The 17,918-nt window shown below is 34.2% G+C and overlaps 1 protein-coding gene across 1 annotated transcript in view; it reads left to right on the top strand.

Moving 5' to 3' along the window:
- slc1a7a (solute carrier family 1 member 7a) overlaps positions 1 to 17,918 on the top strand; it is a 114,503-nt gene that overhangs the window by 79,938 nt on the left and 16,647 nt on the right. Inside the window, exons 4-8 of the mRNA XM_030160907.1 lie at positions 3,343 to 3,385; positions 4,924 to 5,155; positions 5,366 to 5,465; positions 7,792 to 8,025; positions 11,571 to 11,765. Of these exons, the coding sequence (XP_030016767.1) occupies positions 3,343 to 3,385; positions 4,924 to 5,155; positions 5,366 to 5,465; positions 7,792 to 8,025; positions 11,571 to 11,765 (804 nt within the window). The remainder of the gene's footprint in view (positions 1 to 3,342; positions 3,386 to 4,923; positions 5,156 to 5,365; positions 5,466 to 7,791; positions 8,026 to 11,570; positions 11,766 to 17,918) is intronic.

Below are 17,918 nucleotides of genomic sequence, written 5' to 3'. Positions count from 1 at the left end.
GAAAAGTATAACTCATGGGATGGATAAAGAAAAATCCACGTCCCTAAAATGTAATGGAGTTGATTGAAATGCATAATGGAAGTCCTTACAAACTGAGTGAAGGTGAAGAGGAAGAGTAGTAATGACACCAAGACATTTAGACTACTCTGGATGCCTAAAAGCCTCAGCAGCTGAGATGCCAAACGTTCTGCCAACAACATCTGTTACCAGGTTCTTTATGGAAAAATTGCAAAGAGGAAAAAGAGGACTGTATGAGTGCAGAGGAAAAAACAGCATAGAAGAAATTCCTACTGGAGCTCAACTGGAAGAGGTTTTCTTTGGTTTAATAAAAACCCAAAGGGAGCTTTTATGGCCATCAGACTAAACACCAAAAACGGCACATAATCACACGCACCAGCCCTATCCTCTCAAACTAGGACTTGGCAGAATATGTATTTTCTAGTGAGGCAATGACCAAAGTTAAAGCCACATAGAAACTGTTTAAAGACAACAAGGTGAGTCAAAGCCCAGACCCAAATCCAATCAAGGATTTGTGACTGAAACTGAAAAGGTTTGAACCAACTGCAGCCTGACACAAGAATAGAGTTAAATTCCAATATCTAGATGTGTCAGAGTGATTGAGACTGATCCAACTTGAAGGGGGTGAATATTTATGCAGTCACATATTTTGCAGGGCATTTTTCCATTTACAGTATTTTGTAGGAATTAGTTTTTTCTTTGGCATTACATTTTGGTCCAAAAAGCCAAACTGTATGACCAAGATTATCTTTACACAAGCAATCAAAAATATTCAAGGGGGTAAAAAATTCTTCTTAGAGGCACTGTACGAGTTTTCAGTGGTGGTGAAGTACTTTGTCCGTTTAAGGGTATGACTTCTACACTGTTTTTTTTTTTTTTAATTCTCTTTTTATTGAAAGAAAATTTTTCTTTTCATACATTGAAAAAACAAAAACACAAACTATGTAGATCCAGAAAGTGGTTGTAAAAAAACAAAACAAAAACATTTACAGCTGCTCATTATGGTCCTGTCATACAAAATCTCAAAGTAAAGAATCAATACAAAAATAAAGATAAACAAAAACACAAAAACATATTTCCTTCAGATGATTTTGGGTTCATATTCATGCATTCATCTCAGCAAAATCAGATCTCAAAGGCTTCACATATCTCACCCATCCCTCCCAGTGTCGCACAAAAACATCCATCTTCATCTACACTGGTTTTAATGGGAGCAAATAGAGGTCATGTTGTTTCTGATGAGCGTCGATTTCCTTGAACTGAAACGAGGAGGATATAAAAGGAGCACACTGAGACCTCAGAAGAGCCTTTTCAAAAGATATTGATCCAGCAGTTCAGTGCACTATATGTTCTTTAATATACAGCACATAGGGCTGTGTGCAGTAGTATTATGGTATATATTGTATGACCAGTGATGCTATTATCAGTATCATGATAATACAATAAAGGACATATATCATGCTCTGTGCTTTGGGCTCTAAATATTTAATGATCACAGTCTTGACCATAATGATAAGTTGCTTTAATCCAAAGTGAAGCTGACCTACAAAAGGCTTCATTACAGAATAGCAGGGGTCTCAAACATGCGTCCCGGGGGCCAAATGCGGCCCACCAAAGGTTCCAATTCGGCCTGTGGGATGAATTTGCCAAGTGCAAAAAATTCCACAGTCAAGGCTGTCAAATTCATTTTAGTTCAGGTTCCACATACAGACCAATATGATCTACAGTCAAATAAGAATGACTCCAGATTTTTTTCTCGGTTTGAAGTGAAAAAAATATTACGCTATGCCTATAAATAATGACAACTTCAAATTTTTGTCTTTGTTATACTGCCAAAAACAACATTAAATTATGAAAATATTTAAATTTACAAACTATTATGAAACAATAAAATGTGAATAACCTGAACAAATATGAACGACCTGAAATGTCTAAAAGAAAATTAGGCACAATTTTTTACAATTTTCTGCCTGTTACTCTGTGTTTAGTGTCTTTGTGGCAGATAGTTCAGGGCAAAAATATCGCTGACAAGCCCCTCCAGGACCCACAAAAACTGAAGTCGAAGTCGTCATTGAGACTGTTGGACGAACAACAGTGTCTTTGTAGATCCGATCCATAATGCACAAGTAGAAATGATAAGTTGAGGCATCATATTGTTAAAATTGCATTCATTTTTCTGAAGAAATTTCAGTTTTTTCAGGTTATTCACATCTTTTTTGTTTGGATAGTTTATAAAAGTAAGTATTTTCATAATTTAATGGGGGGTTTTTTTGCACTAAAACAAAGACAAAAATTTGGAGTTGTCATTATTTATAGATTATTATACTGGTCCGGCCCACTGGAGATCAATTCAGGCTGAATGTGGCTCCTGAAAGAAAATGAGTGTGAGACCCCTGCAGTTTAGTCAGTACAAGCTGTAGTTACACACAAAAATCCATATTTCATGTTAAATACAACATAACAGCAAATGACACTGGCATTACTAGACTTAACATATCAAACTACACTAGCTCAGTGGTTCTCAACCTTTTTTGGCTCGTGACCCCATTTTAGCATCACAATTTTCAGGTGACCCCAGACATTCAAAACAGAGACATTTTTTTGGTTAAAATTAATTTGTTTTTGATCTCGTAATAGTTTGCTATAATATGTTGCAAATAAATGTTAATTTTAGGCAACATTTAGGCTATATAATGTAAATTTTTATTAGTAACTTTTTTTTTTTTATAAATTATTAGAAATTTCAGGCGACCCCAGACATTCAAAACAGAGACATTTTATTTGCTAAAATTAATTTGTTTTTGATTGTGCAATAGTTTGCTATAGTATGTTGCAAATAAACGTTAATTTTAGGCAACATTTGGGCTATATAATGTAAATTTTTATTAGTAACTTTTAATTTTTTATCAATTACTAGAAATTTCAGGTGACCCCATTTGAATTCCAGGCGACCCCACGTGGGGTCCCAACCCCAAGGTTGAAAAACACTGCACTAGCTACACCCTGTATTCTTATGTTTCTCTGACAAAAGCGTCACGTCCGTCTTATCTGTGACTGGTTTACTCTGCACCTTCATATTTGGATTCAAGCCCTGTGATTTCAGACTGATTTCTTATTGAGAAAGATGGATGGCTGGCCGGGCTATGTGTTCACAGCTTCTTTCACACTCTTTGACAATGACTATAATATACTTTGCAAGGTCAACACTTCTTTTATATTGAGGTTTATACTGAAAATAAGGTATAATCTTCTTTTTTTTCCCTGCATTTTCTCACCTGTCACTCATTGACAGATAATAACCTTTCTCAAAATTCTCTTTTATAGCAACATGTTTCCAGCCAACTTGGTTCAAGCTACTTTTCAACAGGTAAGCTGAAATATTAAAGGGTAAAGGGTACAGAAAGTAAGCAGCAGTATTTAATATTTTGTCTTTCATCAGAAAATATCAGAAACAGAATACTTTATTTATCCCAGGGGGCAATTATTGGGTGTTACATTTGCTCCATTCAAGTACAATTAAAAGTAACAGAAAAGAAATATCAATCCAATAGAAAAGAAATATATATATGTAAAGCTCTAAATATACAAACATATATATATAGCTCTGAAAAAAAATATATACCAAATATACATATTTTAACACTCTATTAAGACACAAATTTAGAACAGTAAATTGTACAACATGTACTAGACAATATATTATCAACATAATAATAAAGAAATATACAAAACAAGTGGTGCCAGGCACGACAAACCCCACCCCTTGCACATATTGTAGTTTATTTTGGGATCAGTCCAGCTGATGTCATCATGTCTATGTGTGTGCTGACGTCAGCATATCAATTACCTCTATATTTGTGCCAAGTTTGAAGTAAATTGAAACAGAATTTATGTTTTATAGACATTTTAAATTAAAATTCATAAAAAAACTGAAACTTTGACCTACTTTTCCCTAAATGTAATGACATTCTGGGTCACTGGCAATCTATAATCCCAATTTGGTATGAATTTATCTAATAGTTTGCTGCTACAGACATTTGAAATTTCACCCATTATAAGTAAATGGGGAAAAAAAGATTTTAAAAATTCATAAAAAATTTTAACTTTGAGCTACTGTTCCCAAAATTTAATTACATTTATTTTGCATCACAGGTAATCTATAAACGTAATTTGGTATGAATTCAACCAATAGTTTTGCTGCTACAGACATTTGAAATGTTGCCCATTTTAAGTAAATGGGGGAAAAAAAGATTTTAAAAATTCATTAAAAATTTGAACTTTGATCTACTGTTCCCAAAATGTAATAACATTTATTCCGGGTCACTGGCAATTTATAATCCCAATTTCGTATGAATTCAACCAATAGTTTTGCTGCTACAGGCATGTGAAATTTCGTCCATTATAAGTAAATGGGGGAAAAAAATATTTGAAAAATTCCTAAAAAAATTGAAACTTTGACCTACTTTTCCCAAATGTAATGCCATTCTGGGTCACTGGCAATCTATAATCCCAATTTGGTATGAATACAACTAATAGTTTTGCTGCTACAGGCAGGTGAAATTTCACCCATTATAAGTAAATGGGGGAAAAAAAGATTTTCAAAATTCATAAAAAATTTTTAGCTTTGGGCTACTGTTCCCCAAATGTAATGACATTTATTCTGAGTCACTGGCAATCTATAATCCCAATTTGGTATAAATTCAACCAATAGTTTTGCCGCTATAGACATTTGAAATTTTGCCCATTTTAAGTAAATGGGCAAAGCAATCACACGTCATATTCGTTGTTATCAGTAATGTGAATGTTGTACTTTATGTTTAGACACATGTCAGCTGTTTTGGACATTTCTGTTTCTGTTTATAATGTCATATTCACCAAACTGATATGATGTGTCTGTTTGTGAAGTATCGAACCCAGAGAGTCCCTGAGCTCATCCCGAAGCCGACGGTGGCCCAGCTGCTGGACGAGACCACCACACGTAGGGTCTACATCTACGGCATCCAGGACGACAACGGCACTGACGTCCAGAACTTCTCCCTGGACCTCACACCGCCGCCTGACGTCATCATGAAAACATCACCCGGCACCAGCGAAGGCATGAATGTGCTGGGAATTGTGATTTTCTCCGCCACCATGGGTAAGTGGTTGGCATGGATCCGGAGCACACACCTGTTCATTGTAATGCACAAACACAGGCCTTTACTCAGCCATGATTTGAATATGCATCATTTGGCACCATTATGTCCCCCACAGAAAGAGGGGATGGTACTGTTTACACTGTTTATCATAGGTGTAGGTGTATGTTTACACAGCCTGTTTGTCTCTGTTTTCTTCATGCTTAATGCAGGAATAATGTTGGGAAGAATGGGGCCTAATGGAAGCGCTCTTGTCAACTTCTGTCAGAGTCTGAATGAAGCAGTTCTGAAAATCGTTGCCATTGTCATCTGGTAAGAGCTGCAACCTGAAAGGATTTTTATTTATTTTTAAAATGTTATGTTATGTATCTGTTATTTTTTTGCACTGAAGAGGGTAAGCTCTACCCACTTTTGTTGTATGGCCAGTGTGCAATGACATTAAAAATCTATTCTATACTATTCTATTCTATTCTATTCTATTCGAACATTCTAACATTAACCCATAAAGACCCAGTGCTGCTTTTGTGGCAGTTCCCAAATGAATTTTTCTCCATTTTTAACCTTTCCTAAGTGATTTATGACCCTTTACTCTAACATTATATTCTGTATTTTACATTTTTAGTGAAAATCCAGTATTTTACTGATTAATTTACTGATCATGTAGATCAGGGCTGTCAAACTCATTTTAGTTCAGTTCCATATGTAGCCCAATTTGATCTCAAGTGGGTCAGGCCAGTAAAATAATGACTTAATAACCCATAAATAATGACAACTCAAAGTTTTTCTTTTTGTTTTAGTACAAAAAAATCCCCAATTATATTATGAAAATATTTACATTTTACAAAAAAAAATGTGAATAACCTGAAAAAACAGAAATGTCATTTGAAAAATTAGTGCAATTTTAACAATATTACACCTCGACTTATTATCTATACATGTACATTACACATAATGTTACATAAACATTTGGTAACAGGCAGAAGAAGGGGAGAGAACAAGAGAGAAGAAGGTGGCGAAGACCCTCACAAGAAAGTATCAACAATACAAATAGCAACAACCATGGAGACAATTATAATGGAAACAATAACTACAACCAGAACTGAGTAAACTGGGCAGAAGAGAGAGAAAAAAAACAAAACAAACAAAACTACAGAAAAAACAAAAAAAAACAAAGCAACAATGAAATACATAAGACCTATGAAATGATGAATATAAGAAAGCATGAACAAAATATCGTATACCACGTTCGCACAAATAATACCTATAACAAATAATACCAGTAACAAATCCACACAACATCAGTTGTTCACATTCATCTGCTTAAATGGGATTTTCAGTGTTAAATGTAAATGTCCACAGAGTCCACATTCCACAGTGGATGTGAACAATTTTGTGCCAGATTCAAGATATTGTTATAAACTACAGATGGATCAAATTTGAGGCTAATCAGAGTCGTTTTGAATTTTTTATGAATTTTGGAAAATTGCTCAATGATGAGAGATAGGAAAATTGTAGATTTTGTGACCTTGCTGTGACCTTGAACTTTGGCCTACTTGGCCCAAAATTTAATGGGTTGGTCCCAGGGCCTAGGCCTATCTGTGGGTAGGGATGTAATGATATGAAAATTTCATATCACGGTTATTGTGACCAAAATTATGGTTATCATTATTATCACGGTATTGTTGAAATTGTGCTCAAAATGTTCAATAAGTACTTATACACACACTGAAATAATTTAACCAAGTTGTATTTTGAAAAAAAAAAAAAAAACAACTACAGAAAAACCAAATAAAATAATAGGCACAATGTACCTTCTGTTGCAGAAACATTCAAATATTAACCCTTAGTGGTCTGAGCCTATTTTGTCCATTTTTCAGTACTTCTGATTTTGCCCTTATATACTATATAAACAAATGTTTACTATACCCATGTTTGGGATCTTTTTTTTCAGCACAACTTCATTTATATCATCTGTCTATTATTTTTTCACTTTAACCTACTATATCAATATAAAAGGACAAAAAATACCAGCAAATACATAAAATCTGATTTGAAAAATGTATGTAATTTATTGCATAAATAACACACAGATGCTTAACAAAACTTTTCAAAGACTTTAAAAGTGAATATTGGTTCCAAATATTAGGTATAGAAAATTAAAATTGTAATAAATTAAAACTATACTTGACATAAAAGCAGATCTTTACACAGGCGTTTTCTCCAGAAAAGTGCAATAATCAAACACGGTTATCATGATAATTAGAATGTAAACGGTAATACTAACCGTTGGCAATTTTACCATGGTTTATCGTTATACCAGTAATCATTACATCCCTACCTGTGGGTAAAATTTGGTAAAGATGGTTGAAATAATTTTCCCGTAAAGTTGCTAACAAACAAACACGCAAACAAACAAACAAACAAAGCAAAGTGATCCTGGCAGAGATAATTAAAACAAACATACAAACCGAACCAAAAACTAAGCCCCTTGCCTCCCCTTCGGGGGTCGGGGTAAAAATAATAAGTAATTTATGTTTTTAGAATAAGGGATTTATTCTGTTTTTGTTTTTATTTTTCCTCTGTGTATTTTTTATAATAAGTAGAAAAAGCTGAACACATGTTCTAACTTCCCCCACAGGTATTTCCCCTTCGGAATCGTCTTCCTGGTCGCTGGTAAAATCTTGGAGATGGACGACCCTTCAGCCATGGGGAAGAAACTGGGTTTTTACGCCATCACGGTGGTAATGGGCTTAGTACTGCACGGTCTGTTCATCCTCCCAGCCATGTACTTCTTCATCACTAAGAAGAGCCCCATTGTTTATATAAGAGGCATTTTACAAGCACTGCTCATCTCATTGGCCACATCTTCCAGGTAAACAGCGCACATGCATGTAACATATTTTTTCTTTGACAGATAAAATTAGTGATCTCAGTGCAGATGTGGCTTGTGTAAGACCCCAACAGATGTAATGTTTCACACATGTATTAGGTGTTATTTACCAGAACAGCACAGGCAACACTCAGACTAGATGGACTGGCATTGTTGTTGGAAATAGGAAAACATAACTAAATAGCATTGACCAGTATCTGTCTGAATTCAATTTCATTTTGACCCCTCTTCACCTTTCACTTCATGTCAATTGCTGCATATATGAGTCTTTTCCAACACCACTATCGCTTGTATCCACAGCATTTTCATGTCAGTGCGTTTAGCCTCATTCGCACCTATGATAACAGTTATTATATTTCACACTTCAAATCCTCTCACGCTGATGAGAAACGTATATAGATGCAGTGTTAAGGCATTATTCCACCAACCACCTAATCAATAAGTGATTTCTACATTGCATGTCAGAACAGTGTCCACAATTCCATGAATGCTTTGCTGTGATGATTTTTATGCAACAGGTTTGTTTCAATAGTGTATGTGTGCTTGCAGATGCATAAAGCTTCTTTTGTTTCCAATCAATACATAAACAATATATAAAACACGTCTTGTATTACCACTTGAAAAACAATAAAACAAACTGCAGACTGTAATAGAAGTGTGAGTAAAATCATCTTCATTGTTATCTGGTGCGTTGATGGTGTACAAATTAGTTTATTATACAGTGCACTTCAAATTCAATCTGCTTTATATAAACAAAACGCCTAGAAGATAATACACACACACACGCATAATAATGTCTCGGTGGAAAAAACACACACAACACAGTTTTATAATAATCAGTGGTGGCTGATGTTAAACATGACTGGTATGAAAACAACAGGTATGAATGTGTGCGCAAAGGCAATATTAAAATGTATAATTAATGCAAAGTACATAGTGCCTAGAATCATAATAAAACTAAATAAAATCATTTTAAAAATGGTTAAAAGAATAATACAGATCATTAAGACTTATGATGATAATAATAGAGTGTGGAAATGTTTTCAGCCTGGTTTAAAAATGTCTCCATTGAGGCTTAATCTATGTCATTCTCGTAGTTTATTCCAGTTGTTTCCTTTTTCATGCTTTTTTACTATGTTTACTTCAAAGTCTCTAACCCATAAAGACCCAGTGCTACTTTTCTGGCAGCTCACAAATTAATTTTTCTCTCCATTTAGCCTTTCTTAAACAATATATCACCATTTATCATAATATTATCCTTTCTATTTTGCGTTTTGTCAGTGAAAATCAGGTATTTTCCAATGTTTAATTCACTGATCATGTACTTTAATCATAATGCTGAGATTACATTTAAGGGTGATTATACCAAAAACAGAGAAAAGTGAAGAAAAACTGTTTTTTTTTTGTGTAATATATCATTAACTTAACTTAATTCAAGCATCTCCATCCACTGTTATTTATTAAATTCCATGAGTTTTACTGGTGAATCACTGTTGTAGAAGATGACGGTGTTTCCACGGTAACTACGGAGCCTCTGAACGTCCAAATGGGTCATATCTGATGACCATGAACAGATGAAAAACTGTATTTTACACCAATTATTGACACAGATTGATAGGATTAGTAGACGATTTTGTTCGATGGTGGATGTTTGGGTCTTTAAGGGTTAAAAATCAGCAAAATAATGTCAAAAACTGGACAGGTTAGTGGCATCACATGACCTGTGAAAATGAAAATAAATGTACCAAAGACTAATAAAAGTGGGTTTAGATAAATATGAGCCCTTTATGTAATTTATGGCCATTTATTATGACATTATTCTCTGTATTTTGCATTTTTTTTAAGTGAACATCATGTATTTTCCAATATTTAATTCACTGATCATGTAGATGTTCATTAAAGCTGGTTTTTATATCCGAAACAGAGAAAACTGAATAAACAGTGTCGTTTTCAGTAAAATCTGTCATTAACTGAACATAAACTGAGTGTGTCCATCCACTGTCATTGATCCAACTCCATGGGTTTTACTGGTGAATCAATGCTGTAGAAGATGACGGTGTTTCCACGTTCACTACGGAGCCTCTGAACGTCCAAATGGGTCATATCTGATGACCATGAAAAGATGACAAACTGTATTTTACACCAATTGCTTACTTGTATTGATAGGTTTAGTGGATCAGAAGTTATTAAACATTTTAGATCAGCAAATGGTTTTGGTCCGCAGTGGATATTTGGGTCTTTATGGGTTAATACAGGGGGCCGTGGTTTACTAGGGTCTCCCTCAGTGAACTGCAAGGGGGACCTTGAGATGGTTACAGATGAAATCCAGAAAAACACTCCAATGATAAAATAACAAGAGAAACCCTACGCAAAGAGTAGATCTGTGTTGTTACATGTGTATAGAATAACTGCAGAAAACATAAAAATGCAGTATGGGGCAGTAGCATGACCATACACACAACACTGAGGCCCTGCTGTCCAGAACTTGGTGTTTTTTTTCCCGATGTGTACATAAATAAAAGTAGTGAACTGCTTAGAATGACTTAACGCTAATGCAGCACAGACTTCAACACCAAGGTCACACACATTTTTCTGTGGTGTGTGTTTTCACTGACAGTGTTGTTGTTACATTACCATTCTGTAATTGCATGTGCTGACATAGTTTCACTCAACTCCCTCACAGCTTCACCATGTTCGGTTTCACTACTGTAAAGTGTAAAGTTTCACAGAGACACCTTAGAAAAATAAGCAATAAAGGTTTTAGATAAAACAAAAAATATGAAAAATATTTTTTTTAAAAACTGCACCTGGTAAGCTGTCCTTGTGTGTTTTGAAAGGCCCATTAAAAAAATACATTATTATTATTAGTATTAGTTGTAATAGAGTCCTGCATACTATGTATCTATATATTATATTATATTATATTATATTATATTATATTATATTATATTATATTATATTATATTATATTATATTATATTATATTATATTCTTACAGGGATAAAATGGACAGTAAACAATGAATAATACTAGTTAATACCTGAAAGACAAAGCCTAAAACTACATAAAGCTAAACTAAAATTAGTCACTTTTTCAAAATAAGATGAAACTACTTATAAAAAACAAAAAAGTAAAACAAACTAATGAACATACAGAAAATAATCATAACTGTCATGACATAAAACAATTCTGCTTTGAATATCTCTTGTGTAATTAACAATTAATCAGTATTATTTAATTGATAATCAAGTAATTAATAATTATAGTGATTATTTTAGATTTAATAATGTGCATAGTTTTCCAAAAGGAAGCTGTATGCATGTATTTTTGAGGGATACAAGTGTGCAGATTTAATTTTTTCTTTTTTTTTTTTTTTGAAGTGTAGCTTAGAGTGTAGGTATATACGGTATCAGCTTTTTCAGTCACCAAATACTCACACTGTTGTTTTTATACCCATCATATTATGTGTGAGGTCAATTTCTGGTCTTAAATTGATTCCTGTTCTTATCTTTTCTTACTGTCTGCAGTTCTGCCACTCTGCCTATCACCTTCAAGTGCCTCCTCGAGAACAATCACATCGACCGGCGAATCATTCGCTTTGTGCTGCCCGTGGGGGCCACCATCAACATGGACGGCACCGCGCTCTACGAGGCTGTGGCAGCCATCTTCATCGCTCAAGTGAATAACTATGAGCTCGACTTTGGGCAGATCATCACAATTAGGTAAGGCCGGATAAATGTAGCCTTCAGCTGACCCCAGGTAATAGACCAGGGGTGTCAAACTCATTTTAGTTCAGGAGCTACATACAGACCCATATGATGTCAAGTGGGTCGAACCAGTAAAATAATAACAGTGAAAAAAGCAAAAGTACATTATGAAAATGTTTTTATCTGCAAAGTATCCTTCAAAATAATGTGAATAACATGAACAATTTGAAAAATAAGTGCAGTTTTAACAATATTAGGCTTCAGCTTATCATTTACACATTTACAGATCACAGTGGATCTAAAAAGGTACACTGTAAACCCCAGTAAGTTAATTTAACTCAAAAAAATAGTTGAAACTGATTTACACCGAAATTTTTAAGTAATGCAACTCTAAACCCGTTGCCTTAAAAAATTTAAGTAATGAGTAATGAAAACTTGAGTGTATTAAACTTAAATGCTTGATTTGAATGGAATTATTTTAAGTCCAACACACTAAATGCCAAATTAATTTAACTTAAAATTTGTTCCAATGTCAATTGCTTCGTATAATCTATAACTTAATATCATCAGTTCATTGTACTCAATTCCGAGCTGATTTAAATTATAATCTTCTGCAATATAAATTGCTTTCTATAATTATTAAATTTAATATATTGTAGCATGGATGGAAATTAGGCAGGGAGTTAACTTAATATAATTTACCAGTACAGGAAGTGCTTTCAGTTCAGTAAAGCATAAATATTTACACTGAACAGAAATAATTTGAGATGAACAGGAAAGCCATTGTTCTTCCTCTGGCTCTGACTCATGGTGCAGCTCTACAAAAACACAAAAACAAACACAAAAAGGTCAATAAACACTGACATACACACATTAAGTCTAAATTAACACTAACACCACAACCCCGCTGAAGCCCTGCACAGAAAAAAATAACACATTTACAACATGCCCACTACCCACAATGATCTGCAGAGATAAAAAAAAAAAAAAAAAAGGTGTGGTCAGGACTAAAACTGAGTGATTTAAATCCATTCAACTTAAATTGTTTTTGTACTTTTGACTATGTCTACAAATTAGTAGAATATACTGAACATTTTACAGTAATGTAATAAAACTTAAATCATTTAAGTACATTGTAATTAAAGCATTTTAGTAAATACAAAGTCTGGGCTTACAGTGTACAAAACATTTAGTAATAGGCAGAACATTGTTAAAATTACACTTATTTTTCTTAAGACATTTCATATTTGTTCAAGTTATTCACCTTCTTTTTGAGGATCATTTGTAAATGTAACCATTTTTATGTAATTTTACTTTTATAAACTACTTTTTATACTGAGTAGAAGGTTATTATGATAGTATTTTATTCGTCCGGTCCACTTCAGATTGAAATGGGCTGTATGTGACCCCTGAACCACAGGGGTTTTGACAACTGTGATTGTTGAAAATCTTTAGTGTAATTTTGGCATTTCACAAATTCATCCCATAAACTGGATTGGACCCTTTGGTGGGCCGTATGTTTGACACACCTATAATAGAGTATTTCCCTTCTGATGAAAAGACTGAAAGGTCACACAGGCTCATATGTTGGAAACGGTGCTTGTGCAGATCTTGAAAGTCTTAAAAAGTATGGAATTTTGAAATGCTATTGTCCAGACCTTGAAAAGTCTGGAATATTGTGTGAAGGTCTTCATAAAGTATGGAAAAAAGCTTCTCTCACAGTTGAATTTTAGAGTATACACAAGGCACATAATATTGTAAGATAAGAAATACATGAGGAAAGTGTATATATATATAAAAAAAAAAAAAAAAAAACGATATGATTTCACTAACTGGTCAGTATTGGAATGATTCTAGTGAAACTTGTTTGATATCAATGCACTTTTGTGATTTTCATATGTCGTGAAAACGTTTCTGTCTGTAAAACATAATTTACAGCAAATTATGCATTCATTCATTCATACATTTATTAACCCTTTCATGCATGAATTATGAAAACCATAGTCGAGATTTTTTTCCTGAGTGTTTTTATTCCTCTTTAGGCATGAAAAAACAATGCAATTGACTTTTTTTTTTTTAAATAAACCTGTTTTTTATGAAGGTAGATTTGTTTCTTTATTGCTTTAACTAAAAAAAAAAAACAATAAAAAAAACTGTTTGAATGGAAAAAAAAAAAAAATACGATCCAAAAAATTGCATTTGAACACTTTTTTTCCTTGATTGATTTTTTTTTTTTTTTTTTAATGAATTTTTTTTTTTTTTTTTTTTGGTTAAAGCAATAAAGAAACAAATCTACCTTCTTTATTTTTTATGGAGTTCCAAAAATGTCTACTCCGCTGCACACCATGTGTTTAATTTTTGAATATCAGAAAGTGATATACAAAATCAAAACATTTTTAATGCAGGTAATCTGATGATTTTTGCATTTTATCATATTCCCAATTTTTACTAGCAATTGATTTACACTCAAACATGTTAGTGCAGATCAGATTTATCAAGAACAGCAAAGTTACAGTAATGGTCTGAACGTCACTGTATGGGATGGTGCATAAGCGTCCACTGTGTTGGCTGATACAGAACTAAAACAACAAAACCGATGAAAATATAAGAGAACAGCTGGAGAAGAACTGTCCACTGTAGTGACCAATATGCATGAAAGGATTAAAATGAACTTTTCTACTACACACAACAGGTACAATCTCAACCAAAAAAGTAGGCATGAAGTATAAAAGCACATAAAGTCAGGGTCTGGGGGGGGGGGAATCACAGTTTTGAAAAAGTCTGGAATTTCTTAGTTAGATAAAGTGCAAGCACCCTGTGGAAAACTTGGACTGTGATTTGTTTTCATGAGCCATATCACAATATGTCCTACCTACAGTATAAACCATCAGAAAAGAGAACTTACATATAAATGCATGTTCAGAACATTTAATAACCTTGAAGGCAGTGATTCAAACCTCTTCATTTCAAAGCGACATAAACTGATAATCACAACAACGCATTCTTGAAGACATAATTTTTAACCCTTTCATGCACACTGGTCTCTACAGTGGACAGCTATTCTACAGCTTTTCTCTTCTATATTCATGGATTTTGTTGTTTTTGTTGTTTTGGTTTTTTTTCCCACACATATCTTTATTAAAGTTTTAAGACACTACATATCTTTTCTGACATGAATTGGTAACATTATGTAGATCTCTTCTGAGCATAAACCCCCAGAATCACAAGCCCTCCCCATAGTTTTCACACAATTTATCAATAAATACATGTTCCTGTGCGTCAAAAATTAAACGTGTGGTGTCCAGCTGAGTGGACATTTTTGCAACTTCATGAAAAATAGGTCCATAAGAATTTTTTTTTTCATTATTATTTTTTTTAATGTATTTTTTAATTTTTTAAAAATTATTTATATTTTATTTTTTAAAATTTATTTTTCAGAAGAAAATTTTCAGTCGTATTGTTTTTTTCATGCCTGAAGAAGAATAAAAACACTCAGGAAAAATTTTTGATTAAGGTTCTCATAATTCGTGCATGAAAGGGTTAAACAAACACACCAGTGTGAGGCGTACCGTCAGAAGATTTCCATCTACAAAGGCCACACATAAATAGTATCGCCTACTCCTCCCTTTTAGCACAGAGACTCATTCTTTTAAATTGGAAGAATGACAAACCCCCCCTCCTTTGGCTGATGGATATGTGATGTCATGTTTTTTCTTAAAATGGAAAAGATTAGATACACATTGAATGGATCAATGTGGAAGTTTAATGTGGTATGGCATCCTTTTATTTCTTCTGTAGAACAGCTGACAATGCACCTGGACTGCGGTTAATGTGTTCTGTGTACAAAGTGATTGGGTAATTACATAGTGGAACTTTTTTTTTTTTATTAGTGATAGTTAACAAGACAATGTGGACAGAAAAACAACAACAACACATAAACAAAGGGAAACTCAAACAAATAAACAAACAAACCAAAAACAACAACAATGACAGAGTATTGACAAACAACAACAACAACAACAACGTCATATTACAAAGAAAAAGATCATTAATGTAAATAGCAACTAAACCATATAGCTTGGTTAGGGGTGATGGGAAAAGGGGGAGAGGGGGGTGTAAATGAAAGTGAGAAAGGGAGAGGGGGGAGTGAGGGGGAAAATAATAATTGTTGTAATAATACAAAAGTATTTAATAATACCAGTCACCTAATTTGCTAGAATTATTGTGGCAGCGGTAGCAGAACTTTTTTTTTTTTTTTTTTTTTTTTTTTTTTTTGTGGTGTCTTATTCCTCTGTTCTATGTCTCAGTGTTTGTCTGACTTTTTGTAGGTTTGAAAAACTGAAAATGAATAAAAATCATGGATCAAAAAAAAAAAAAAAAAAAAAAACACTAGGGTGAGTAGCACTGGAGGGGAGGTGGGGGAAGTGTCTTGCCTTAGGACAGAATGGGACATAACTAGGACAGAGCAGGAATCAAACCCCCAACCCTCTGGCTATTGGACAACCTGCTCTACCTCCTGAGCCACATATCTGAGAACTTTAGAACTGAGATAACAAGAAGGATTTTATGTGTATGTAAGAGCCTCTCATTTTTATCCTTCAGCCAACTTGGGGCCAAAGGGGTATTGTAATCATTTTGTCGTCTGTCTGTCTGTCCGTCTGTCCGTCCGTCCGTCCGTCTGTCTGTCCATTCTGGCTGAGGGCTATTACTGTGCAGCACATAATGTTTCCTTTTGTGAGTCAGACTTCAAGTGCTTTTAGTTTTGAAGTGCTACAAACTTTCAGTACTTCTCAAAACATGTTTTTTGTTGAAAGTTTCAGAGTATGTCATCGCATAATGACATTGTTGCTATGGCCAAAAGTTTTGGCACTGACACAAATTTTGTTTTCACAAGCTTCACTGAGCAGTTCAGTTTTGCTGCAATTACAAGCATTTTCTAAATGTTAGAGACTATTCAAAAAGTCACTTTGCATCACTACCAAAACTTTTGGCCACAAACGTAGATACATTTAGCAACTGTGGTTTAGGCATTTCAGGTTGGAATATTTGATTGTAACAAAATATCATAAAATCACTTTATATCTCATTACCTTGTTCTGGTATTTTCTATTCTATTCTGCAGTTTCTCAGTTTGGGATCATGTACATGTGACAGAAAATAAAAATATGTAAATGTACAGAGAAAAGGACAGAATGTCTTCACACCTTCAGGCCTTCTGTCCGTTTCTCTGCACATTTACGTATTTTTCTCATGTTCCTGTTTTAACTTGATAAATTCATAATATTTATAAGTTTATATTTTAAGTCTATTTTGTTTGTATTCATACTTTTATCTGGCATGACAGGGATTGTTGTCAAACTAAATTTCATTGTATCATCATGTGCAATGACAATAAAGAGGCTATCTATCTATCATTGGGGCAGAGGTCTGCATTGGCCGGGGAAGAGGGGTGGAAGTGGGCGGAGCAGAGAGCAGGAGAATGCAGTCAGTGAGAGAGAGAGAGATGGAAGAGTTTTATTACTTTAGCAGTGTTTTTTGTGAGATTTTTGTGGTGAATTCTTGTAAATAACTGTATATAACAGTGATAGTGCTGTTTTGTAGTGTTCTACTCGTGTGTTTTGCCATATGTTTGTTCAGTTTTGCTGGTTTGTACAGTTCATTGATACAGTCTACTCTCGTTAAACCGCCCGCCGTTATACCGCCATTTTCGCTCACCGCCGACCAAAACCATTGCACAAAAATCCCCAATGCATTATTCCATTAGCTACCGCCATTTCCGCCTATCGCCATCCGCCAGCCCAGTTCCATGCACAAACAACACTTATACCATTGATTTCCCGACCGTTATACCGCCAGCGTGATTGCCATCGAGTACACATAAATTTTAACAATGCACTGAAACAAACGCGCCAGACGCTGATCGCGACAAGCTACTAGTAGGTCTACGGAACGGCCACCGTTCATTTATCGCAGAACACTCAGTAGGTCAGGATGTCGGGAAGAGGACGTGGGATTAAGCCAAAGCCTCAAGATGATGGGGTGTCATTTCCCGACACGGTATAATAATGCTTAAAATGTTTCCCCACTTTAAATGATCCCTTACAACATAACAGAATCAAGATTTATTTAGAAACGCAATTAGAACGGGTTAACGGAGGCAGCATAGAC

This window comes from Sphaeramia orbicularis, chromosome 17 (assembly GCF_902148855.1).
Source record: "Sphaeramia orbicularis chromosome 17, fSphaOr1.1, whole genome shotgun sequence".
NCBI lineage: Eukaryota > Metazoa > Chordata > Actinopteri > Kurtiformes > Apogonidae > Sphaeramia > Sphaeramia orbicularis.
This window is presented reverse-complemented; position numbering and strand designations above follow the sequence as displayed.